The sequence below is a fragment of the Oryza glaberrima genome, chromosome 3, assembly GCF_000147395.1.
Source record: "Oryza glaberrima chromosome 3, OglaRS2, whole genome shotgun sequence".
Classification (NCBI taxonomy): Eukaryota; Viridiplantae; Streptophyta; class Magnoliopsida; order Poales; family Poaceae; genus Oryza; species Oryza glaberrima.
The window spans coordinates 21,045,345-21,067,037 of record NC_068328.1 but is presented as its reverse complement, the minus strand read 5'-3'; the positions used below and the strand labels follow the sequence as shown (position 1 = coordinate 21,067,037).

General features: G+C 40.4%; 3 protein-coding genes across 4 annotated transcripts; all 3 read right to left on the bottom strand.

The window, feature by feature from the left end:
* Positions 1-2,946: 2,946 nt before the first annotated feature.
* LOC127768942 (uncharacterized) lies at positions 2,947-7,072 on the bottom strand. The gene is made up of 4 exons (XM_052294611.1): positions 6,914-7,072; positions 6,534-6,604; positions 4,743-4,832; positions 2,947-3,352 (listed from the first exon to the last, which is right to left on the bottom strand). Exons 1-4 carry the CDS (start codon positions 7,005-7,007, stop codon positions 3,332-3,334), a joined length of 276 nt encoding a protein of 91 aa, XP_052150571.1. The 5' UTR covers positions 7,008-7,072; the 3' UTR covers positions 2,947-3,331.
* A 2,392-nt stretch (positions 7,073-9,464) lies between these two features.
* On the bottom strand, positions 9,465-14,037 carry LOC127765774 (uncharacterized). 2 transcript variants are annotated; one of them, XM_052290729.1, is made up of 4 exons: positions 13,872-14,037; positions 13,305-13,442; positions 9,882-9,979; positions 9,465-9,706 (listed from the first exon to the last, which is right to left on the bottom strand). In XM_052290729.1, exons 1-3 carry the CDS (start codon positions 13,953-13,955, stop codon positions 9,923-9,925), a joined length of 279 nt encoding a protein of 92 aa, XP_052146689.1. In that variant the 5' UTR covers positions 13,956-14,037; the 3' UTR covers positions 9,465-9,706; positions 9,882-9,922. The 2 variants fall into 2 exon arrangements, with proteins under 2 accessions (XP_052146689.1, XP_052146688.1); XM_052290728.1 differs by having other exon boundaries at positions 9,878-9,979; positions 13,872-14,036.
* A 2,295-nt stretch (positions 14,038-16,332) lies between these two features.
* Positions 16,333-21,265, bottom strand: LOC127764988 (multiple organellar RNA editing factor 3, mitochondrial). The gene is made up of 4 exons (XM_052289770.1): positions 20,601-21,265; positions 19,122-19,219; positions 18,965-19,030; positions 16,333-16,704 (listed from the first exon to the last, which is right to left on the bottom strand). The coding sequence occupies exons 1-4, from the start codon at positions 20,954-20,956 to the stop codon at positions 16,538-16,540; spliced, it is 687 nt and encodes a 228-aa protein (XP_052145730.1). The 5' UTR covers positions 20,957-21,265; the 3' UTR covers positions 16,333-16,537.
* Positions 21,266-21,693: the final 428 nt, after the last annotated feature.

Below are 21,693 nucleotides of genomic sequence, written 5' to 3'. Positions count from 1 at the left end.
AGGGTATCTTCGTTCGTTCCTGCCGCACCTCAACATGAGTAGGGCGCACGGAAAACAGAGCAATTTATTAGCGCATAATTAATTAAGTATTAGCTTTTAAATAAAATAGATTAATATGATTTTTTAAAGTAACTTTCGTATACAAACTTTTTTAAAAAAAACACTATTTAACGGTTTGAAAAACGTGCGAGTGGAAAACGAGAGGGGAGACTTGGAACCGGCTGGAACGAACACAGCCATAGCACAAAGTTATCCTCTATTCCTCGAGATTTACACCGTGTTTAGATAAAGTTTTTCTTCAAACTTTCAACTTTTCTATCACATCAAAACTTTCCAATACACATAAACTTCAAACTTTTCCATCACATCATTCTAATTTCAACCAAACTTCTAATTTCGGCATAAACTAAACACAGCCCAAAGTAGGTCCTCTATTTAAAACTAACAAATTGATCTTGTATACACGTGGCTCGTCTTAATGTACGCGCAGAAGTGGCAACTAAGTGCCAATATTGAATTTTGAGGGTCCAGGACTGGAACCGTGTTTAATCAGAATATCCAAAGCATGATCGATATACTATATCTTTGGCTAATAGTAGTGAGGCGTACCGCGTATGTATGTCACTGGGTTGTATGTGACTGGGCTACTGGCGGAACGTACACGCGCATTCTCCAGCCGGGATCGCGCCCATGTGAATCACACGTCTTTACCATCAGAGGCATTCAAGATGCCTACCTGTCTAGTCTCAAAATGTCAAAATAATTAAGGTTTGAGTTTAGCTTGTATGCTACTTGAGATGCAAAAATTGCGACCTTTATCGTCCTAGCGATATGGCCCCCTTCTCCTTGTTTGCGAGTTAGGCCTTGCTTAGTTCGCGAAAAAGAAAATTTTTTAGTGTCACATTGGATATTTGACCAGATATCGAAAGGGGTTTTCGGATACGAATGAAAAAACTAATTTCATAATTCTCTTGGAAACCGTGAGACAAATTCATTAAACATAATTAATCCGTCATTAGTACATATGGGTTACTGTAGCACTTATGGCTAATCATGGACTAATTAGACTCAAAAGATTCGTCTCGTGATTTTTCATGCAAACTGTTTAATTAGTTTTTTATTTTATCTATATTTAATGCTCTATACATGTGTTCAAAGATTTTATGCGATGTTTTTTGGGAAAAAAATTTTGGGAACTAAACGAGGGCTTAGTTAATCCACGCCAAAACTTTCTCCTTGCTTGCGAGTTGCGACCACATTTTTTTTTTCAGATGCCTACGAGATAATCTCTCCATCACTCAATCCATAAATACAAGAGATCCCGGGGTTTGTTTACATCCTGTTAACAAATATGGGATCCACATTTGCATCCAACCACGACTCATCTTTAATACTACCTCTGTTTCAAAACAAGTTCATTTTTCACCCATCTCACACATATATCAATAAAAATACCAAAAGATTAGAATATCACTACTTTATCTAATCTCAATATAACTATTCATCATTTTATCTGCTCGTAATACGACTATTCTCTACTTCTACAAACTCCGATACAATGGTTACTCTAAAAATGTGCTTATTATGGGACGAAGCTAGAAATGAACTTAAATATGGGACAAAGGAAGTATTCACTTAATCTTACCCCCAACCACCCTCATTATGTGTGTTACTAAGATATACTCCCTCCGTCCCAGTATAGTGGACGTTTTTGACTTTGTACTTTCAACGTTTGACCATTCGTTTTATTTGAAAAATTAGTGCAAATATAAAAAAAGATAAGTCATATGTAAAGTACTTTTGATAATAAAGCAATTGACAAACAAAATAAATAATAATTTCAAAATTTTTTGAATAAGACGAATGATAAAAAATTATAAACAAAAACTCAAAAAGACAAGTAATATGGGACGGAGGTAGTACTATATTGGACACAATACTTTTTGTTCGGCACGCTCCATTGTTTAAAACTCAGAAGCACGCATTATTCAGACAATCACCACAAGTTGTCGAAAGAAAAAAAAAAGACAATCATCAGACATAGAAAAATGTGAACATGAAGAAAGTAGAAAACGTGTTTTACAAACTGAATATATATATATATATATATATATATATATATATATATATATATATATATATATATATATATATGCCCGCAACTCGCAGCAACCACAATTCTGCCAAATATATCATCACCTTGCTACTATATTCCATTATCTAAAAAAAAATATCATCACATTGCTCTGAAGTCCAGAATATTTGTAGGTGTGTTTAGTTCACGCCAAAATTAAAAGGTTAGTTGAAATTGGAACGATGTAACGGAAAAATTAGAAGTTTACGTGTGTAGAAAAGTTTTAATGTGATAAAAAAGTTGAATGTTTGAAGAAAAAGTTTCGAAATAAACTCGGCCTGTGTAGAGATCGAAGCACAGAGGCACAGAGTACAGGAAAGAAGACGCAGAGTCATCCATCCCTCAGGTGAGTCATGGTTATCGTATTGCCGTGCAGGACATCCATCCAGGCCCAACTGAGGTGTCGTCGTTAGTGTTGAAGAAGCCGGCGTAATCATGCTCATGTTATGGCTGGTCATTGAGGAGGGTAAACGTCTCGTCTGACAAATTGAAATGACTAATCTTATCGCCGGTGTGAGCATGTATAGCGATCAGGGTTTAACTTTACTGAAATCCGACCGAAACCATTAAAAACCGATGTCTTTCAGTCAAAACACTGTATAAAAACTAGCTAATACCGACTGATTTTCAAAAACCGAGACCCAGCAGTTTCACAAAAACCAACCGGTTTTCACGAAATTCCATCGATTCTGTGAACCTGATCACGATCACCGCCACAAGGCACAATGAGCGATTTGGATGGAGAGAGTAATAATGAAAAATAAATAATGTGAATAAAAACGTGAAACAACCACAATCATACCTTGCAAGACTAATCCAAACAGTCAAAATAGACAAATCAATTTAGTTAGAACATGGAAGTTATTCGACTCCCCAGACGGTAACGTAATCAACCTGAGTATGATAACGCAAGATCATGATCAATCGCACCAATATTGATTACAAAACATGAATTGATGTGATGACAACAAAATATCAAGACGCTGTTGCAGTTTCTCAACCAAAGTTCCACTGCGGTAAAGATTATTCATGCTGGCTGACAAGTGTAGGTCCACAAAATCTCGCCTCTTACAAAATCACCCATCTAGTCGCCACAATTTACCATTAGCGATACAAACTTAAAACAGACCATAAAATTCTTCTTTATTTCATACAGTTGCACGTCTGCAGCATGAAATAAGGCTCTGGTAAATCCTATTATGCCTGTGCTGGCGCCGCCTGTAAAACATTACAATAAAATGGAGATAAGTTTTGTGCTGACAGAAACATAATAGCAAGCAAGCATACAATCATGTATGTAAATTGAACATGGATCATGAATCATTGTTTTTGGTTAAATGACACTCATGTATCACATATAGTTAAACACATAGAACCCTCTGCCTCAATATTTCTTTCTGACTGGGAGATTTGACTGCATGGAACATTAATTAGTCTATTTGAATTATAAAAATTACCATCAATCTTGCGGCACATTTGATAGTGGAAGCTGTGCATGTAGTCACATGTCCATGGGAAAAACCATTTTCCATGGAGCAAATGCTATTTAAATTTCAATTATTTTTTTTCAGTTTTTCTCACTTCCACAAATCCACCTATTATCACTTCTCACTTGTACACTGACTAGTAGTGGATGGTAGCAGAAGTATTTAACGCCATAAAACTACATATATACCATATCAAACATGAAAACCCCCCCAAAAAAAACCACCTGGCAAAAAGTACTGAGTTTTCCAAGATACAATGTAATTACTTGAAGCAAACATATTAGCTGCATAATTTTTGGGGACTGGGGAATTTGAGCACAGATATAGAAACTCTACTGGAGGATTTCAATCAGATATAATTAAAATTTATTCAGAATGCAGCAATACTTCGTTTGCATGTCTTTGAGAGAAAAAAATGCTTAATTTTCAGATCATATGTGCATTCATATGTTTTCCACATCATGAAATTGGCACATGATTGTAAAATATCTATTTAACTTGACCATCTATCCAAAGAGACAAATGATCCAAGCACTGTTTGATTTTACATGTTCTTTGTCACAGTGCTTGTAAAATACTCCTTACATCCCAAAATATAAGAGATTTTGGTTGGATGTAACACATTCTAGTACTACAAATCTGGACTGGGAGCCTGTCCAAATTCATAGTACTAGGATGTGTCCCATCCAACCCAAATCCCTTATATTTTGGGACGAAGGGAGTATCTATTTAACTTGACCATCTATCCAAACAGACAAATCCAAGTACTCTTTGATTTACATGTTCTTTGTCACAGTGCACGACTCATATAATTAGATACTTGCAAGCATTAAAACTACCATCAAAACTAATTGGTAAAAAAAGATCTGCTGATGACACTGAAATAGGTAGTTCAATATCTTGACACTATACTATACTGACATAATAGTATAGCTGCAAATACGAGAGGTAGCCCTTCAAAAGAAAGGAACACATTGTATCATGTACTTGTGCCTTGTGCTTCTAACTCTAACTTTCATGATTAATTGATACGGAGTATTAGTTAAATATTTCATGCACCATCAGAACTCTGAGAACAAGAGCATTATTCAAGATAAGAAATATAAGTAAAAAATGAATACCTCAGTAGTTTTGTCTTCCTTCTTCCCACTAAAAAGCCTGCCGACACCATAAAAAATACCTCCCCACATAGCTAAGCTGGCTAGCACAAACTGCACAAAGTAAAGAATAACAACTAAAAAACAGGATCTAAATTAAACCAGAAAAAAATCAACTTATAGATAGGGTCTATCAATCAATTAGTATCAATAGTTCCAAGCTAAGAAAACTTTCTTAACAAAACAATATGATTCCAGCAAAGTCCTAAGGTATGTAGAACAGAGTCATTTAGAAGAAACTGCATGTACAATTAACGAGGTTGATGACATAAGGAGAAGACCAATGCAGAGCTTGAAAACACATCTTAAAAATATTCCAAATTGGGTGTACAGAGTACATGATAATAGCTGTAGAATTATAGTTTCTGAAAAGGTGTGTGTTTAGTGGTATCAAGGTTAGCTCAACAAGAATTAATTCTTATTGGCTACTTCACTATTATTTCACGGTGTTGCCAAATTGTTTCCTTGACAGTTGAAACAAAGGCTCCTCAAAGTGGATACTATTGACATTCACCTCGTCTAGCCAAGCTTTTGTCTGCTTGCCAACCGCCCGCAAGCAGGCGCATAGGTGCTGCACAGGGATGGAGGAAAAAATTTTGAGGATGGAGAAGAGAGGGGAGTAAAAACAGCTGTCCCATCTCATGTGTACAACCCTATCTTAAAACTAGCCAACTGTACACAGAAGCGGTATGGGTTGTGGCAGAGCGACACGGAGGAGAGTGACAAGTTCCTGGCTTCCAGTGGTGGCCAGCAAGTGATGAACCAGGGATGACATCTTGGTTCTCAACGTTGCCTGCACAACCTCCCCCATTCTCACCAACAACCATATCCACCATCTCTGCATCCTTATCCCTAAGACTCAAATCTGCTCATTCTGAACTTCTTTCTAGTCCCCATCCCTGAACTACTCTGCCAGTACATTGTCACACTTCTGCCCTTGGCCTCACCTTGAGCTCGCTATGGCAAGCATGATAATTTTAAATGATGATTTTTGAAAGATGATTGTGATGAGTATGATCTGGGCATGAGCCACAAGCACAAGGTTATGAAAGAGGCTAGAATTTCAGCTTAACAAATAAGCACATCTATTAAGTGGAGTAAATTAACTGAAAACTTCTCTGATAACTTTCCTGAGAATTATTAGATGGTTCATACAGAACAAACATTTACTTCATTACAGAATAGCACACTGGAACAATAGAATAGTGTTAATTTCACGCTACATATAAGCTTTGTCCTAAGACAATAATCATGAGTACCAAGAAAGAAAAACATTCTTTCCAGCCATTGCAGAGAAGGCATAGCCATATTTACTAGTTAAAATTCATAACAGCCTATATAATCATAGAACTTAGAACCCTAACCAATTATTGCAGTTCGATCAAGCAGATTTTGGACCATTCCTCCTAAGCATAATACAGATGTATGAACAAACCACAAAATTATTGCAACAATAGTGTCAATTTTATTTCATTGTAATATAGAAGTTGCAACAATCCCCTTTCAATCCCCATTTCCGCATACCCGTTGCCATAATCTTGTAAAACAAGACTTATTAAACTGAATATAACTGTACCTAACTGGAATAATGCCATAAAACAAAATGAGGGAAAATAAAATCGACAGTCATGCCTACAAGATCACATGACACTTGCTGCAGGCAAAGTAGAGACCCTAGTAGAATAGAATGACATCAAGATCAAGAGCCACATGTGCCCCACGGAAAACAGGAGGAATGTCCAGGGGAATACTCACTTGCTCTTCCTTCCAGTTAGCCGGGTTCATCGGTTCTTGCCAAATGTTGACCTTCGGAGGCCCATGGTGATCTGGAAACGACAGAAGACGAACCAATCAAGAATGTAAGACAGCAGGAGCAACATAAATAGAACAAAACAAAATAAAATAAAAACAGGCACCCCGTTTCTAGCTAGCGGAAACAACTCCGAACAAACCCTAATCAGAATCGAGCCAATGCCCCTACCCCCAAACAACTACCCCCGCTACCAAATCGTGGCCCCGAATCTGCCAAGGGTGGATCCAAGAATGGACCGAAACGACAGTCCGATCCAGACAGCCGGCGGCTACGACTCCCGCGGATCTGGGAAGGTGGAGGAGGAGGAGGGCGGCGCGCATACCTGCAGCGCCGGCGAGGCCACGGCGGGAGACGAGGCGGGCGAGCGGGGAAGACGAGGAGGACGCCGCCGCCGCCGCAACGAGACGAGATGCCATCGCTTCTTCTTGGATTGGTTCTTCCTTCCAGGCAGGCAGGTGGGTGAATGCTGCTCCTCGCTTTTGTTTCTAGGCCTAGGGTCCCTGTCTCCGACTTTTTGCGGGCTGGGCCAGCTGTAAGAAGCATTTGGGCCGGATGGGCTTACTCACAACGGAATAAGTTCATCTGAGGTCCCTTAACTTTACACCGAATCCGATTTTCGTCCCTCTATCGGAAAACCAGACACAACGGGTCCCTCAACTATCAAAACCGGTGCAGATTAGGTCCCTCGGTGGTTTTGAGGGTGGTTTTGGCTAACGTGGCGCCTACGTGGCTAATTTGACTCGGTCTTCGTTCGACGTGGCATTGACGTGGCGCTTACGTGGCAATTTAACCCGGAAAAATAATAAAACTCGTGGGACCCACATTGTCAGTCTCACATAGAAAATAATAAAAAAATCGTGGGCCCCCCACATGTCAGTCAAACTCACCCTTCCTCTTCTTCCTCCTCTCTCCCCATCTCCCTCTCTTCATCTCTCTCCCATCTCCTCTCCTCTTTCGGTGAGAGCGGCGAGCTGGGAGGGGCGGCGAGACCGGCGCCCACCGGCGAGAGCAGCGAGCTGGAGGAGGAAGCCAGGGCGATAAAAGGGGATCGGCGACGGCGGTGCGCGGAACAGATCGACCCGGGTGGCGGCAGGTCCCCCCGGAGCAACGCCGGCAATCGAGATCCGGTAGTGGCGGCCGGGAGAAGGGCGGTGGCCGACGATGGCCGTCGGAGGAGGAGGAGATGCAGCCATGCGGGGAGGCGTGGCGGTGGCAGCCGGAGGAGGAGGACGTCCGTTGTGCGCTACTCCCCCCGGTAGTGGCGGCGGCGCGGGGGCCCTGGGAGTCGCCGAGGATGTTGAGGTCGACGTCGACGTCGTCCGCGGCCACGGCCATGGCGTCCCCGTCCGCATCCAGCGTACGCCACAGAACCGGTGGCATGGGGAGCGGCGCCTCAGCTGCTGCAGCGGCGGCGTCAATGGGGAGAAGGGGAAGCGGAAGCTCCTCGCTCCGGTGGGCTGCCACTGACAAGCTCGGTGGTGATGAAACGCGACGGATCGAGCGCCATCCTGGTGGCTAGGGCCCCTCCTCCAACCTCTACTCCAAACCGCCGCCTTCGTCCTCTTCACCCGTCGCTGGCTGTCGTCCTCCTTGCTCCGGTGGGCGGTCACTGACGAGCTCGGTGGTGGAGGCGGGTTGTGGCGGAGGGCGATCGCCGATCCCTCTCCCGCTGGCCGCCGTCGGCTGCGCACCTCTCCCTCCGTCCATCGCCATCAAGCCCCCGCCCACGGCGCTCGGCCATCGCCGGCCTCCTTGCGTCCTCCCTCCCTGCCCGCCTCGCCGGTCTTTACACGTTGCTCCCTCCTCTCCTGCCGCCGGTCGCGCGCCGCCGCGCGCTGTTGTCTTCCATGGCGCCTGGAGAGAGCAAAGATAGGGAGATGAAGAGAGGGAGATGGGGAGAAAGGAGGAAGAAGAGGGGTGAGTTGGACTGACACGTGGGACCCACGTGGGTCCCATGATTTTTTTTATTATTTTCTATGTGAGACTGACATGTGGGTTCGACAGATCGAATTGCCACGTAAGCGCCACGTCAATGCTACGTCGGATAAAGCCCGAGTCAAATTAGCCACGTAGGCGCCATGTCAGCCAAAACCGCCCTCAAAACCGCCAAGGGACCTAATCTACACCGGTTTTGATAGTTGAGGGACCCGTTGTGTCTGGTTTTCCGGTCGAGGGACGAAAATTAGATTCGGTGTAAAGTTAAGGGACCTCAGATGAACTTATTCCTACTCACAACACCCTTTAGGTTCCCCTTTAGGCTGTACACCGAATACGGGTTGCTTATTAGCACATGATTAAATAAGTATTACATCAAGTAATAAGTAATCTTAAAAAAATTAAAAATGAATCAATATTTTCTTTACAGCAACTTTCCCATGCATTTTTTTTTTAAAAAAATTATACTCCCTCTGTTCCATAATATAATAAGTTGTTTTATAATATAAGACGCATTAACTATCATATCTTTTCCACTAAAATATTATTATTTAAATCCTCCATCATCCGGATCTCTAATTTTATCGGATGTGCATTTTATTTATTAGGGTAATCTAAACTATTAGGTGATAATAATTATTTCTTTGGGACGAAATAACTTTCAAGTATATAGCTGAAATTAACTTGGAACGAAGCGTGTACTGTGCTAAATGTTCCTCTATGGCAGGCTGCAGCTTAAACAAATAGAAACAGACAAATAGAAACAGATAGCTTTTTGTAATGCCATATGCAACGCAACGCCAAAAAAAAAAAAAAAAGAGCACTTCCAAGTGGAGGAATTTTACTCGAACGAAACGCGTTACGGTGGTTAGATTTGAATTTATGCTACACTTCCAAGTGTAGCATAAATTCAGAATGTTTGCTCCATTGCCAACATAGCAACACCTAATAATGTCATACAATTTTTAAAGTTTTGGGCATCTACAATAGAACTATAGAAGTTCCGTTATGGTTAAGAGTGCCATTTGCGTACGGAAGATCATATACTCCATACATCATAGTTTCAACACCATCCACTCATAAAGTTCTACAAAATAGAAGGGTGATTTCCAATAACTTCAGAAAACCGTACTGGAAACATGTTCGACGGACAGCAGAAATGCCAAAACGGAGCACCCAGCTGCAAATAAAATGGTATATACAAATCAAATGTCAAAATATAGGTTGCTGTAAAAAAAAAGTCAAAATATAGGATCCATTTGAATAAAAAGAGCAGTGGATGGATAATACCAGCAGTGATTACGGACACAGCTGCCAAAATGAAAAAGTTCAGTATTAATTTGCAGCTTACCTACCATATGTAACATATGGAGGATACAGGATAGTCCGATAGTGTTTAAATTGAAAGGCTTGCAAAAAGAAGTTCAAGCTCCTCATCTTGAGATGTTGTTCTCTGTGGTGCACAATAAAATAAAATAAAATCAGTCTAGGCTTACAAAAAGTCAAAACTGAATATAAGCTTCATAAAATAAATCATAATGCAGAGAAAACATGTCCTTAAGCTATTCAACTCCATGGCACTTTTATTTCATTTCACCAAGAAGTTCCTGTTCTTGTTAGGACAATAAATTAGATATAAGCACCAAACAAGCTTTTGGTGCTCGCATATATAGGTTCGTGTGCTATTTGGAACCTCCAGCACTGCTCGTGAGATTGTACACAATTGAATGCATCCAATCAAAGAAATACAGCATGCCTGCCGCTGCTAGAGCCAAAGCCTCACTTAAGCAAGGACTTCCTGAGGAGTAGGACTAATGGTCAATGTGACCCGATCATGCTGCAGAGCATTCCAAAATGGCAGTGGGCCAGTGGCGGCCAGGTCGGAGGCAGTAAAATCCAAGTTCGTGGGCAGGTTTTTCTCATTCATGTTCAACAACTTTTAGTTGATGTACATAGGTTTTTGGGTTCATTGATCATTACGTTAGGTTTGCATAAAAAAAATTGAAGCTCAAGTTTTAAGTTTTTTAGGTATCAGCTCTTGAAAAACCAATTCATGTGGGAATCTCATTTTTGGGTTTCTTAATCAATTGAGTTCATGTTGTTGAATTTCGTTTTCGTACAGATATCGAAGATCATTTGTCAGTTCACATTCATATACAGAACAATCGAAGTAGGTTCATGTTGAAGTTTAGATTTTGAAATATGTACAGAATGTGAAATCTGACTATGTTCATATCAATCATATATGAAATATCTACATAATTTTAAAATAAGAATGTGTACTTCAAGCAAAAAGAGTGAATGTGGCATATATGTAATATTCCTACACATTCAAAAATATGTTCAAAATTTGGACAGATTGACTTGTCACTGTACATTCACAGTGGAGAGGCCTGAATGGTACAAAAAGGATTCCACGTGTATAGCCTCTGACAAAACAGTAACTCTTTCGCTATTAAATTATCTATACGCAGTGAATCTCACACATGGATATGGGAAGCATATTGTCTGCCGACGTAACTATAACGGCACGGCCATGCTGTTGGCGAATCCTGTACGTTCCTTTTTTCTTTTGGACGATTAGGATTTAGAAGGGATCCAATTACTAGGCCTGCCAAGGCACACAATGCTTTTTTTTCTTAACTCGGTATCGATTTCACTTTCCCCACCATAGCTGCATACTGTTGCCAATGCTTCCAGGACTGATTGCTGCTAGCAACAGGGGCCAAATTAATTGACAAAAACGATGGGAAGCAAACCTGGATAATATCAGGGAGCATATTGCGGTCATTGCCAGCAAAAATTCGTGGTTGAAGCCACTGAATCGGCCCTCTTGCTTTGCAGTGATTGAGAGATGCGTGGAGAGAGAGAGGAGGGATGAAGATGGGGAAAGTGAAATCGATACCGAGTTAAGAAAAAAAAAGCATCGTGAGCCTTGGTAGGCCTAGTAATTGGAGCCCTTCTAAATCCTAATCGTCCAAAAAAAAGGAACGTCCAGGATTTGCCAACGGCATGACCATGCCGTTATAGTTACGACCGCAGACGATGCGCTTCCATGGATATGGTGCTGAGCATGAATCTCTAAGGAGGTTGAATGATATTGGTAATGTGCACACATTCTCCCATGAGTGCGACGTATTTCCTGATAGGTACTGGCAACATAAGTTTGGGCTACAGACTGAAGTGTGAACTGCTAAGATTACTGGAACCAAGTAATCAGGATAGTACCTAGTGAATATCTTGTTTGGTGAAAAATAGTAAATTACTTTCGATAATCTATTTTGTTTTCCCTGGAATCAAGTTGGAGTTGTTTTTTCAAACAACTCAAATACTAACCATAGAAAATTTAAGAAAACCTGGTTTTTTTGCTGGGACTAAGATTCATATAATCCCTTAGTTAACGTGTTAAATATTTAATTTTTAAGAGGAACTCCATCTTTTCATGTCACTCCATAAGGTGTGATTTCTTAAAATCATGGTTTATAGAGCACCACCTCATTAACAGCATAAATGAATGACAGTGCCCATGATTAAAAGTTTAATTAGTAAAAACTACAATGATTTAAAAAATAAATTGAACTTTTTAACAGTTATTTTTTGTTCTTCTGGGCACTACGCATTTGGTCAATTTGATCATGATGCCACCTGCCACAGTACTTAAGCAGGACATAAGTCCATCCTACCACCAGTGAAGTCTAGATGCAACGGACCTCAACATGTGAGACACAGGTCAGAAGCCACATAGGTACATAACCAGTAAAGACTTGATTTAACAACGTGCTCAAACTAGAAGCAGATAAGAAAATCTAAATTTACATATGAAATAGTTCTGGATACAAGTTGCCAGTTCAAACAAAAAAGAAATATATACATAAGAGAATATGAATATTTAGTTGTGTACTTTGGGCCTGTTTGATTTGCAGCCATTTCTAACCATTGTCAACTTTGGTATTGCCACAGGAATTTGATTTCTAGGAGTACTCGGTTTGCGACCAAAATTTGGTAATATCCAAGGAATCTTGGCAGCACCAAACTTTAACACTATTTGGTATCAAACCAAACATCCCTACTCTACCAATGTTTCAGTAATGCCAAAATTTTCCCATGTTTAGACAGTGCCAAATATTGTTAAGACGACCCCTTTTAATCCTGTAACACCCTAAGGTTCACACTATCATTACACTTCAGTTGCATATTCACTAAGCCAAAAAGGGTTTCATCGGGTTTTACAATCTAGGCACATTAGCAACCAAAGTACCAAACTATCACAACTTTTTGTTACTTAACTGACAAGGAATCCAATAATCTAATATTTCAATTCCTTGGGTTTATTTATGTTTTTTTTCATGTGGCCACATTTACATCGCAATAGTTTTGCTTTGATGCCTTGAAAGAGCACATAGTACAATTACACCATGGTTCAAGTTTTGAACCATTAAACTTGCATAGGTTAATAACTCACGACCTTCAAATTTGCATTTGGTTTTGAAAATTATTCTTCCAAACCAACAGCGTAATCAACATGGTAAGATATTCCTCCAGCAACATGTAATAGCAATGTTGCTATCTTTAAATTAGGCTTTAATAGAATATAGTATAATAATAGCAATTCTTTTCTCTTGTTAAGAATTGAAAATTGCCTTTTGAGATGTACTAACTAAAAAGCAATAAGTTGAAAAATTTAAATTCACTGCACAGATGACCAATTGACAGGACAATTGCATAGCAGGATGACTCAAATTATCTTGGTCCGAAAATACACAAAAAAAAAATCTAACCTTGATAGATAATAGATGGCGAAGCTTGTTTAGAACCTTCAAGCGGTGTATGGCATAGGAACTATTGGCTGGCAGTTTGTTAACCCTCTCAATCTCAGCACTGACAGCATTTTCCCTATCCCCTTGCTGGGGGCGGCCCTGATCGCAAACAAAATCAGCTTTTGATCAGCACACCACATATCCACATCACAATCTGATGAATAAAATTAGTGATACTGCTACTCATAACAAATGAGCTTAAAATCATATATGCATAAATTCGGTCTCAAAAACCATAAGACTAAGCATTTCCCTCAAAGAACCTACTCAACTCTCAACCTAGAAACATTCACTAATGGCATCTCAATCAAAGAAGTAGCAGTGCTCCTTGCCCGTTCCAAGCAAACTGTTCAGCCTCCGCTTTCCCCATACAACTAAGTGAATGAGACGATTGATAAACTGAGTAACCGCATCTACAGAGAATACAAGCAGGAGAATACCCTGATTCCACAAAATTTTTATTCCAAGATGGCAAACTGCCAAGGAAATTAGGAAATATTTCATCAAGAGGGTAAAAAAGAGGAATACCGCAGTAGAAGCAGAGGTGGGCGTGCCGGCGGCGGCGGCGATGTTGGTGGCGCGGAAGGGTATAGCGCCATCTCCTCTTTCCATTCTTCGATGCTTGAGAAACTGGGGTTTGCGGACTGCGGTGCGGAGGAGAGCTGGAGACGAAGGTTCGAGACCGACCGGAAGAAAATTTGGAGAAATTTAACAATATTCCACCGATGTCTTGACATCCGAAATGACAAAAATACCCCTGTGTCCTTTTTTTACATCCTTCAAACTCATGCGGGGAGGGCAGGGGCTGTCCAGGGGAGCACGTATTTTTAGAGGCAACACATCAAACAAACATTATAGTATTTGCCCTAGAGCAAGTTTAATAGGATAGTCAATCTAATAACCAATTCATACAATAGTTGCTTACTATACTATTAATATATGGTCCCACCTGTCATACACACATTGCGTCTTAGAGTCCGTGCTGCAGCTGGCTACAGATCTATAGCCCGCTGCTCTTTTCTCTCATCGTTTTATCTTATTATAATATGTTTATAGCTGGCTAATAGCCTGCTATTGTATCTGCTCTAAAGCTGAGTTCGCTTGGGCTTGATGGGAACCGATCTTCCACGCACAGAAAACGGAGCGGTCCATTAGCATGTAATTAATTAAGTATTCCCTCCGTTTCATATTATAAGACTTTCTAGCATTGCCTACATTTATATAGATGTTATATGTGTATAGATTCATTAATATCTATATAAATTTGGACAATGCTAGAAATTCTTATAATATGAAACAGAGGAAGTATTAGCTTTTTTTTTTTTTCAAAAGGGGTCAATATGATTTTTTTAAGCAACTTTTGTATAAAACTTTTTTTTTACAAAAAACACACCGTTTAGCTGTTTGAAAAACGTGCGCGTGGAACACGATGGAGAGGAGATGGGCACTTGCTGTGCCAAACACAGCCTATACCCCTTCCGTTAGTTGAGCGTTAAATTTCTATCATAAAGTCCACTTTGCCCTTTGGTAACAAGAAAATATAAATTTATGAAGTATATTGATGGAGTATATAAATATATTGTATGCAACTATCGTATATATGTGTTTATTTTGTGAGACATTAGTTAACAAGAATAATACTTTGGTTTCGCCTCCGCGAAGGCAAAACAAAATAATTTTTATCTATGACAAAATTTATTTTTAGATATAATAAAAAAAGTAATATTTTTTATCATTAATATTAAAAACTGTATATCAAGCATATTTATTTTGTTATAGTGGTACTACATTTTTATAAGATAAATCTATTTATGTGCTAAATAAATAATTTTTAATAACTAATAAATAATTTTATTTTATGTCATATCTAAAAATAAATTATCATACATATTATTTGTAACTTTGTTATGCAAGATATTGTTTATGATAATTTATTTTTGTTATGCGAGATAAAAATTATTTTTGTTAAATATCTCACAAAATAAACTCATAAATATAATAGTTGCATACAATAAATTTATACAATCCATCAATATATTTCATAAATTTATATTTTCTTGATACCAAAGGACAAAATGAACTTTATGATAGAAATTTAACAGGGTATAGAAGAGATCCAAACTGAAATTTATGGGTATGGAAGGGAATGAGCAAATCTCACAGGCATAGAAAGGATTGAATGAACTTCCGGGGGGAATTTTCTCCTAACTGCGGACCTCTCAGGACTAGTACTCCAGTAGTACTGATTTTGATTCAAATATTTCAATCGATATGCAAGTCTCGATAACTGCCGATAATATTTGGAGCCTTTGTTGGCCAAATTCACAGCTTATATGAAAAATTGCAAAAACCATCAAAGATTGACATTCCATCCCATAAATCATTTTATTGCAAATACTCACCACCTAGTCGTTTGTTGCAAAAACAATCGCAGTGTGCACGTGCTAACCGAATCAGCATGATATCGCTACATTAGATTTATTCTTCGTGTTCCATTCAATTATCTTATCATATAAAGAAAGTCAGTGTACCAACATTTAGGCTCTCATTAGTAATTGTCTTTAGCAATTCTATTTTGTGGAATCTTCGAAAAGGTGTTAATACAAAGTATTTAATTTTGGTATAGATCGTATTTACAGCTCACAATTTATGAAAACATAATGATCCGATTAAACATGTTTGCACTATTGTGGTTTTTACCACAAAACCAAGTAGGAAGGTGAATGTTTGCAACAAAATGAATTATGAGGTGGAATGCCAAATTTCAAGTGACTTCTGATGTGAATTATAAGGAATAGGGACAGGGCAGTTTTACGATTTTATCCCTTTCCAAAAAGGGTGCTGGCACATATTCAATTATTCATAAAAGAGCTGCCTTGTGGCACGGAGCTCTTTTAACATCAGAGGGCATGGACTGGATATTTTTTATTCGGGGCTCTTTTAAAACCAGAGGGCATGGACTGGATATTTTTTATTCGGAGGCGTACCATGGAGATAAAAGTGCAGGATTTCTCATATAACAAGGTCAATATGATGTTTCTTAACTGCAGAGATGTCCACGGATAGGCTCCACGGCGATAAACTGACAAGACAATAGATAAATTTCCAGAAATGGACACACTCCAGAACTTAAACATATCCAGGATAATTAGGCTATTCTGGCAACAGTTTAGTGTATATGGCATGGTTTCATGCTACTGCTGCAGATTTGAAGGTCCTTTCTGCATTGCTTCTTTCTGTTCAGTTTGCATAGTCACTCGTCTCCTGTCATAGCGAGGACGAGGCCGGCTCCTTACCTGTTGCCTTTCAGTAAATCGGAATTGTGGTCTATGTATGACCTGTCCATCTACGAATAGATCTCCTGGTACAAGTGGTGCCATGAAATTATTACAAGCACATAATGTAATTGGTCAAAACATCATCCATAATCCAAAAGTTGAAAACAGGAAAGACAGGCGTATATAAGAGAATAGCACACATATAATTCAACATCAAAATCTGGATGAGGAAATGATGGGGACCCATGAACTGAGATTGATGCTGATCTTCTTCACAGAATTTAGATCAGGAAGTAGAAATGGCATACTATTATTCTATGCCATATGGGTGAATGGGTCAATATTTTTACATTGGATTTTCTGATAATCCAATATGCCAACCATACTTTGGCAATACTAAACCTTGCCAAAAGGATTTCCTGATTCTTTCAGTAACTCCACGGGACTAAAATTCAATTTACACAATTCAACATTGTTCCTTTCAGTGTGTGTGATCAGAAGCAACTTCATCTATCTAGGATTCTTGGCTGTAAGAAGGAATATTCTCCATTCATTTATCTAGGCTACCTATCTGCATAACCAACTCCAGAGACTGAGCACTGAAGATGTATTAATACACTCTCAGGTCATAAGGTTGTCAGTCTTTCTAAAGAAGGAACGCTGGCAAGAGTAATTGGTGTCTATGCTTTTACACAAGTGTTTTTTCTATTGCTGGCTGAACTACGAACTATGATTGCTAATCTTAAAAGAACTATTTTCTCAAAAGTCCACAAACGGATGCTTTAGGTGGATGTGTCTAGTGGCAAAGAAATCAACGTAGGAGTCAAAAATTTCTGCACAAGTTCTTCAACATAAAAGTCATTTTGAGAGAGTCCATTCTTTTCGCAAGATAGAAGGGAGCTCTTTCTGGTGGATGTTTTAGAACAGCTGCCATAGTTCAAGCCATCGAGGCAATAACTAAGCCTCAAGTGGGTAACGAGGACAAACAAAACAGCTAAGGCAACATATATATTGCTAAATAATACTTTAAAGTTAGCAGCTCCACACTTTTTTTTTCATTTGCCAAAAAATGCATGACGACAAAATCCATGCCATTTAGTTTCCATCATCCACTTCAGGAATTACAATTAAGAATTCCCTTAACAGAATTAAACCTGGTCTGGACTCAGGAGTCAGGACTCCTGGAGTTGTATTTGGAATTTTCATGAGTTCTTCTATATGAAAGCTCATCTTCATTGTTAGGCTTTGTTCTTTAGCACGAGCTCCCAACTTTTCCTCCTTGTTTTTCACGCACGCGCTTTCCAAACTACTAAACACTTTGCAACTTTTCCTCCTCGTTCTTCTATATGAAAGTTGCTTTAAAAAATCATAATAATCCATTTTTAAACTGCTGCTTCGTTTTGTGTGCCAGAGAGGAGGGGTTCCCAACCCCTCCTGAACACAGCCTTAGGCAACATATAAACCAGATCATTTTTTTTGAGAAAAATAAACCATATCAACTTATAGCTGGGTTTGGAAGAGTAAATGTATGACACACAATGCTTCCCAAGGAGTCAGAGATACTAACACAAGTCGCACAACAGAAAATTAACACTAGAATCAGTTACAATACAATAAATTTAGAGCTAAATCCACTTTATCTGTTTCTCTGTTGTGAAAATGCCTCAGACGATTGCTCCACCTCTTTGTGCTTGCCATTTTGCCAATTTAGTATTAATTGCTGGAATTTGACTGATATTCACTTGAATATACCACATACTTTTTAGGGCATGTTAGTACCGTTATAGTCACAAGCTGTAATTGTTAACAAAATGCTCACTCTGGTTAGTTGCACCTTTGGTTTCAATGAAATAAAAGGATATTAGAAAGGATTCCTCCCATTATGCATGGATGGGGAAGATTCCACCTTGGGTGGTCTGGTCGAGGCCCTGTTTGGTGTCAAGGTTAATTGCCTTGTAGTGTTTTGTTTCTCCACTCTCCCACCATATGTAGTATTTTTCTCTTTATGTCTAATCTTTGTTAGTAGAGCACTTTGTTACTCTTTTCTTTTCCAAAAAATAATAAGTTTGTGGTGGTTGTGTTGTGTTTTGCTTATTTTCAAGCTGTCGTGGAGCTATATAGTTATGTTTCATATATCGAACTGAAGTTAAATAAAATAGATTTCCTAGATTGCCATTGATTTTCATATTATATATTCTGGAACACAATAAGACATTTTGTTGCCACTTGATTAATAAAAAACTAGTGAAACAAATAAATATCTACAAGAAATCCAACCAAATAAGAATATTATAATCCTACACAATCGCAAACAGAGCAGGTACAAGGTCTATTATTACTAACCTCCATAATCCTTGTTCGGCACATCCAAATATGAGTCAGGCAATACCCAAAGAACTCCAGGCAATCCTTTAAGAGCAGCAAAGTAAATGAAAAAAATATTTCCAACATGAATTCATGGTGTGAACCTTACAGAAAAGCAGAGCCACAAAAGTTTCACCTTTAACCTTGTATGATAACTCCTCCGAAATCAATGCGCCAAACCCAGTATAAGTTGTAGTGCAGACAGAGTAGATTTTCTTCTTGGCTTCCTCCTCGCTGCACACAAAAAAAAAGTTATGATAAACATTTGAATTCCTACATGATGCCCAAATATAGAATATTAGGATCTTGAGGATAAAGATTCAATTAGTTATTATCATCTATTAGAACATTGCAGATCACTAAGAGTATATATGAACTATGAAGAAGGGGCCAAATGATATTAGAGAAAATTAGACTGCAGATGTCTGATACTGACGCTCAACCAGAGGCCTGTGTTTTGTTAAGCAGATCTCGTGCCTGCCTGCAGCTGCTTGGCCAAATCATGACCACAGCCACCACAATGATTCAGGAGCTCAACACAAGAACCAAACCTGACAAGTCACAACTCTCTCTCTCTCTCTCTCTCTCTCTCTCTCTCTCTCTCTCTCTCACACACACACACACACACACACACACACACACACACACACTCACACAAACGCACGCACGCATGCAGTCCACACCAGTCTCTGACTTGAGAATCGGACTCACACAGTCGGTGGGGAATGAAATGCAGGGAGCAAGGTGATGGGAGAACACAACAGCAGTGGGTGTGGGGGATATTCGCAGAGCGGATCTCCATGGAGGTGTCTCCATAGGAGTGAGCAAGGGGATGATACAACCCATGGCTCTCAGGGCCAAGCAGCAAGCTCGATCCCTGCATGGCTCTTGGTCAAGGGTAGTGTGATGTGGCAGCCGGAGCAACGCGGAGCAGCAGCAAGCTTACTTGCAGCCATGCTTACGTGTTTTGGGTATGCTGATGTTGCCCATGTGAAACAAAAATGTTGAGTAGTCAGGTTTCATAATGTCACATAGATTACTCCTTGAACTTTTTGAGAGTTGGCACAGTCAGACTTTAAAAGTGTTGCCACTGTTTGTCCTGAATGTAGCTGAAGTTGCAGTGTTTGCAGAAAGCGTGCATATTGCTGGAAGTGAATAGTTTTAGATGTTGCATATGCATACTACTACTCAAAATGTTTTATCTGTATGTCACCATGTGGTTGCCGCTAGGTTTTTCTCAATTTTCACAAATGTTTCAGTGGGTGAAATTTTTGCTTCATGCCTTTAAGACAGAAATTAACAGTTTAATGTCTGATGGCAACTCATGTCCAAAAAAATAGTCTGTGAACAATCATTTCCCTACCTAATTACCATGCTAAAAAACCACAATGTAAACTCGACTTTTTGAAACATACAACTAACAGTACAAACTTGATACAACATTCATCATATATATTGTTACTAATTTATCATCATGCAAATTTGATGCAACAGCCATGTTTTGGTTATTATCAGTTCGATCACTAAGATGTATAGGCCCACTATTGTAATTAGTCTAATCTGCTTCAGTTCAAGGGGAGTTTCTCAAATATAGTTGGAGAAGAAGAGCATATACCTTCCCACGACGGCGGCGAGGGTCTTAACATATGCGGCGACCATATCTTCCTCGGAGGGCTTGGGATCGGTCGGGAACTCCATGACGATGAGCCAGTGCTCGTAGTCGCAGCCGTCCAACAGGATAGTCTCCTTGGGCGGCCGATTGCTCCAGTTTGGGGACGGGTCGTTCAGCGGCGAGTACCCAGACCCACCCGACGACGCGGTCTTCGCTCCGCGTGACGGCGGCGCCCACGGGGCGAGGTAGGCTGAGGAGGCGGCGGCGGCGAGCGGGGCGAAGCGGCGTTGCAGAGCGCGGGAGGAGAGAAGGAGCGCGGAGAGACTGCGGCGGGTGGCTGCTGCTGCTCCGGCCGCCATGGCTGGGGATTTGGGGATGTTTTGGGGGGCGCTGCAGGAATCCGCTGCTACGGACTTGCGTGGAAGCGGCGACGGCGATGGCGACGGGCTTCACCAATGGCGGCGGCGGCGGCGGCGGTCGGGGTATGGAACTCGTAGAAGCAGTGGGGTGGCCGAGGCCGGATGGGATGGATTAGCGATGATGCGGCGGGAGCAGGAGAACGCCGGCGCCACCTCTGCTAGCAGGATGGAGATCGGCGCCGGCGGCAGGCGAGGAGACGGGAGTCGAGGGCGGCGGGCGAGGAGGAGCCGGAGGTCTGCCGCCTCCTATGGGTCATATGCACAGGCCCATGAGGCTGGAAATTTTTCATCTCGGAAAAAGTTCACCTAACGTCCCTTATCTTGTTGTCGAGTTTTAACTGTTCCGAACTTGAAGATATAATGTATCCCTAATCTTGCAAAACCGGGTCACATTTGATCCTAAGGTATGCTCTTTGGTTTTGTTGATGTGGCGGCCGAGTCAGTGTGGGGCCCACGTGGACCACACATGTCAGCCAGCAATCTTCTTCCACCTCACTTACCTCTCTTCCCATCTCAACCCAAACCTCCAAGGCAGCCGCCAATGAATGGGGAGAATGGTGTGGGCCGACAGGAAAAAGCTCGACAGCGGAGGCCACCGGCTGATGCGGCTCCCAACGACCGGGAGCGCGCATGTGGTGCGCCCAGGTCCCAACTGCAACAACAATATCATCTTTACC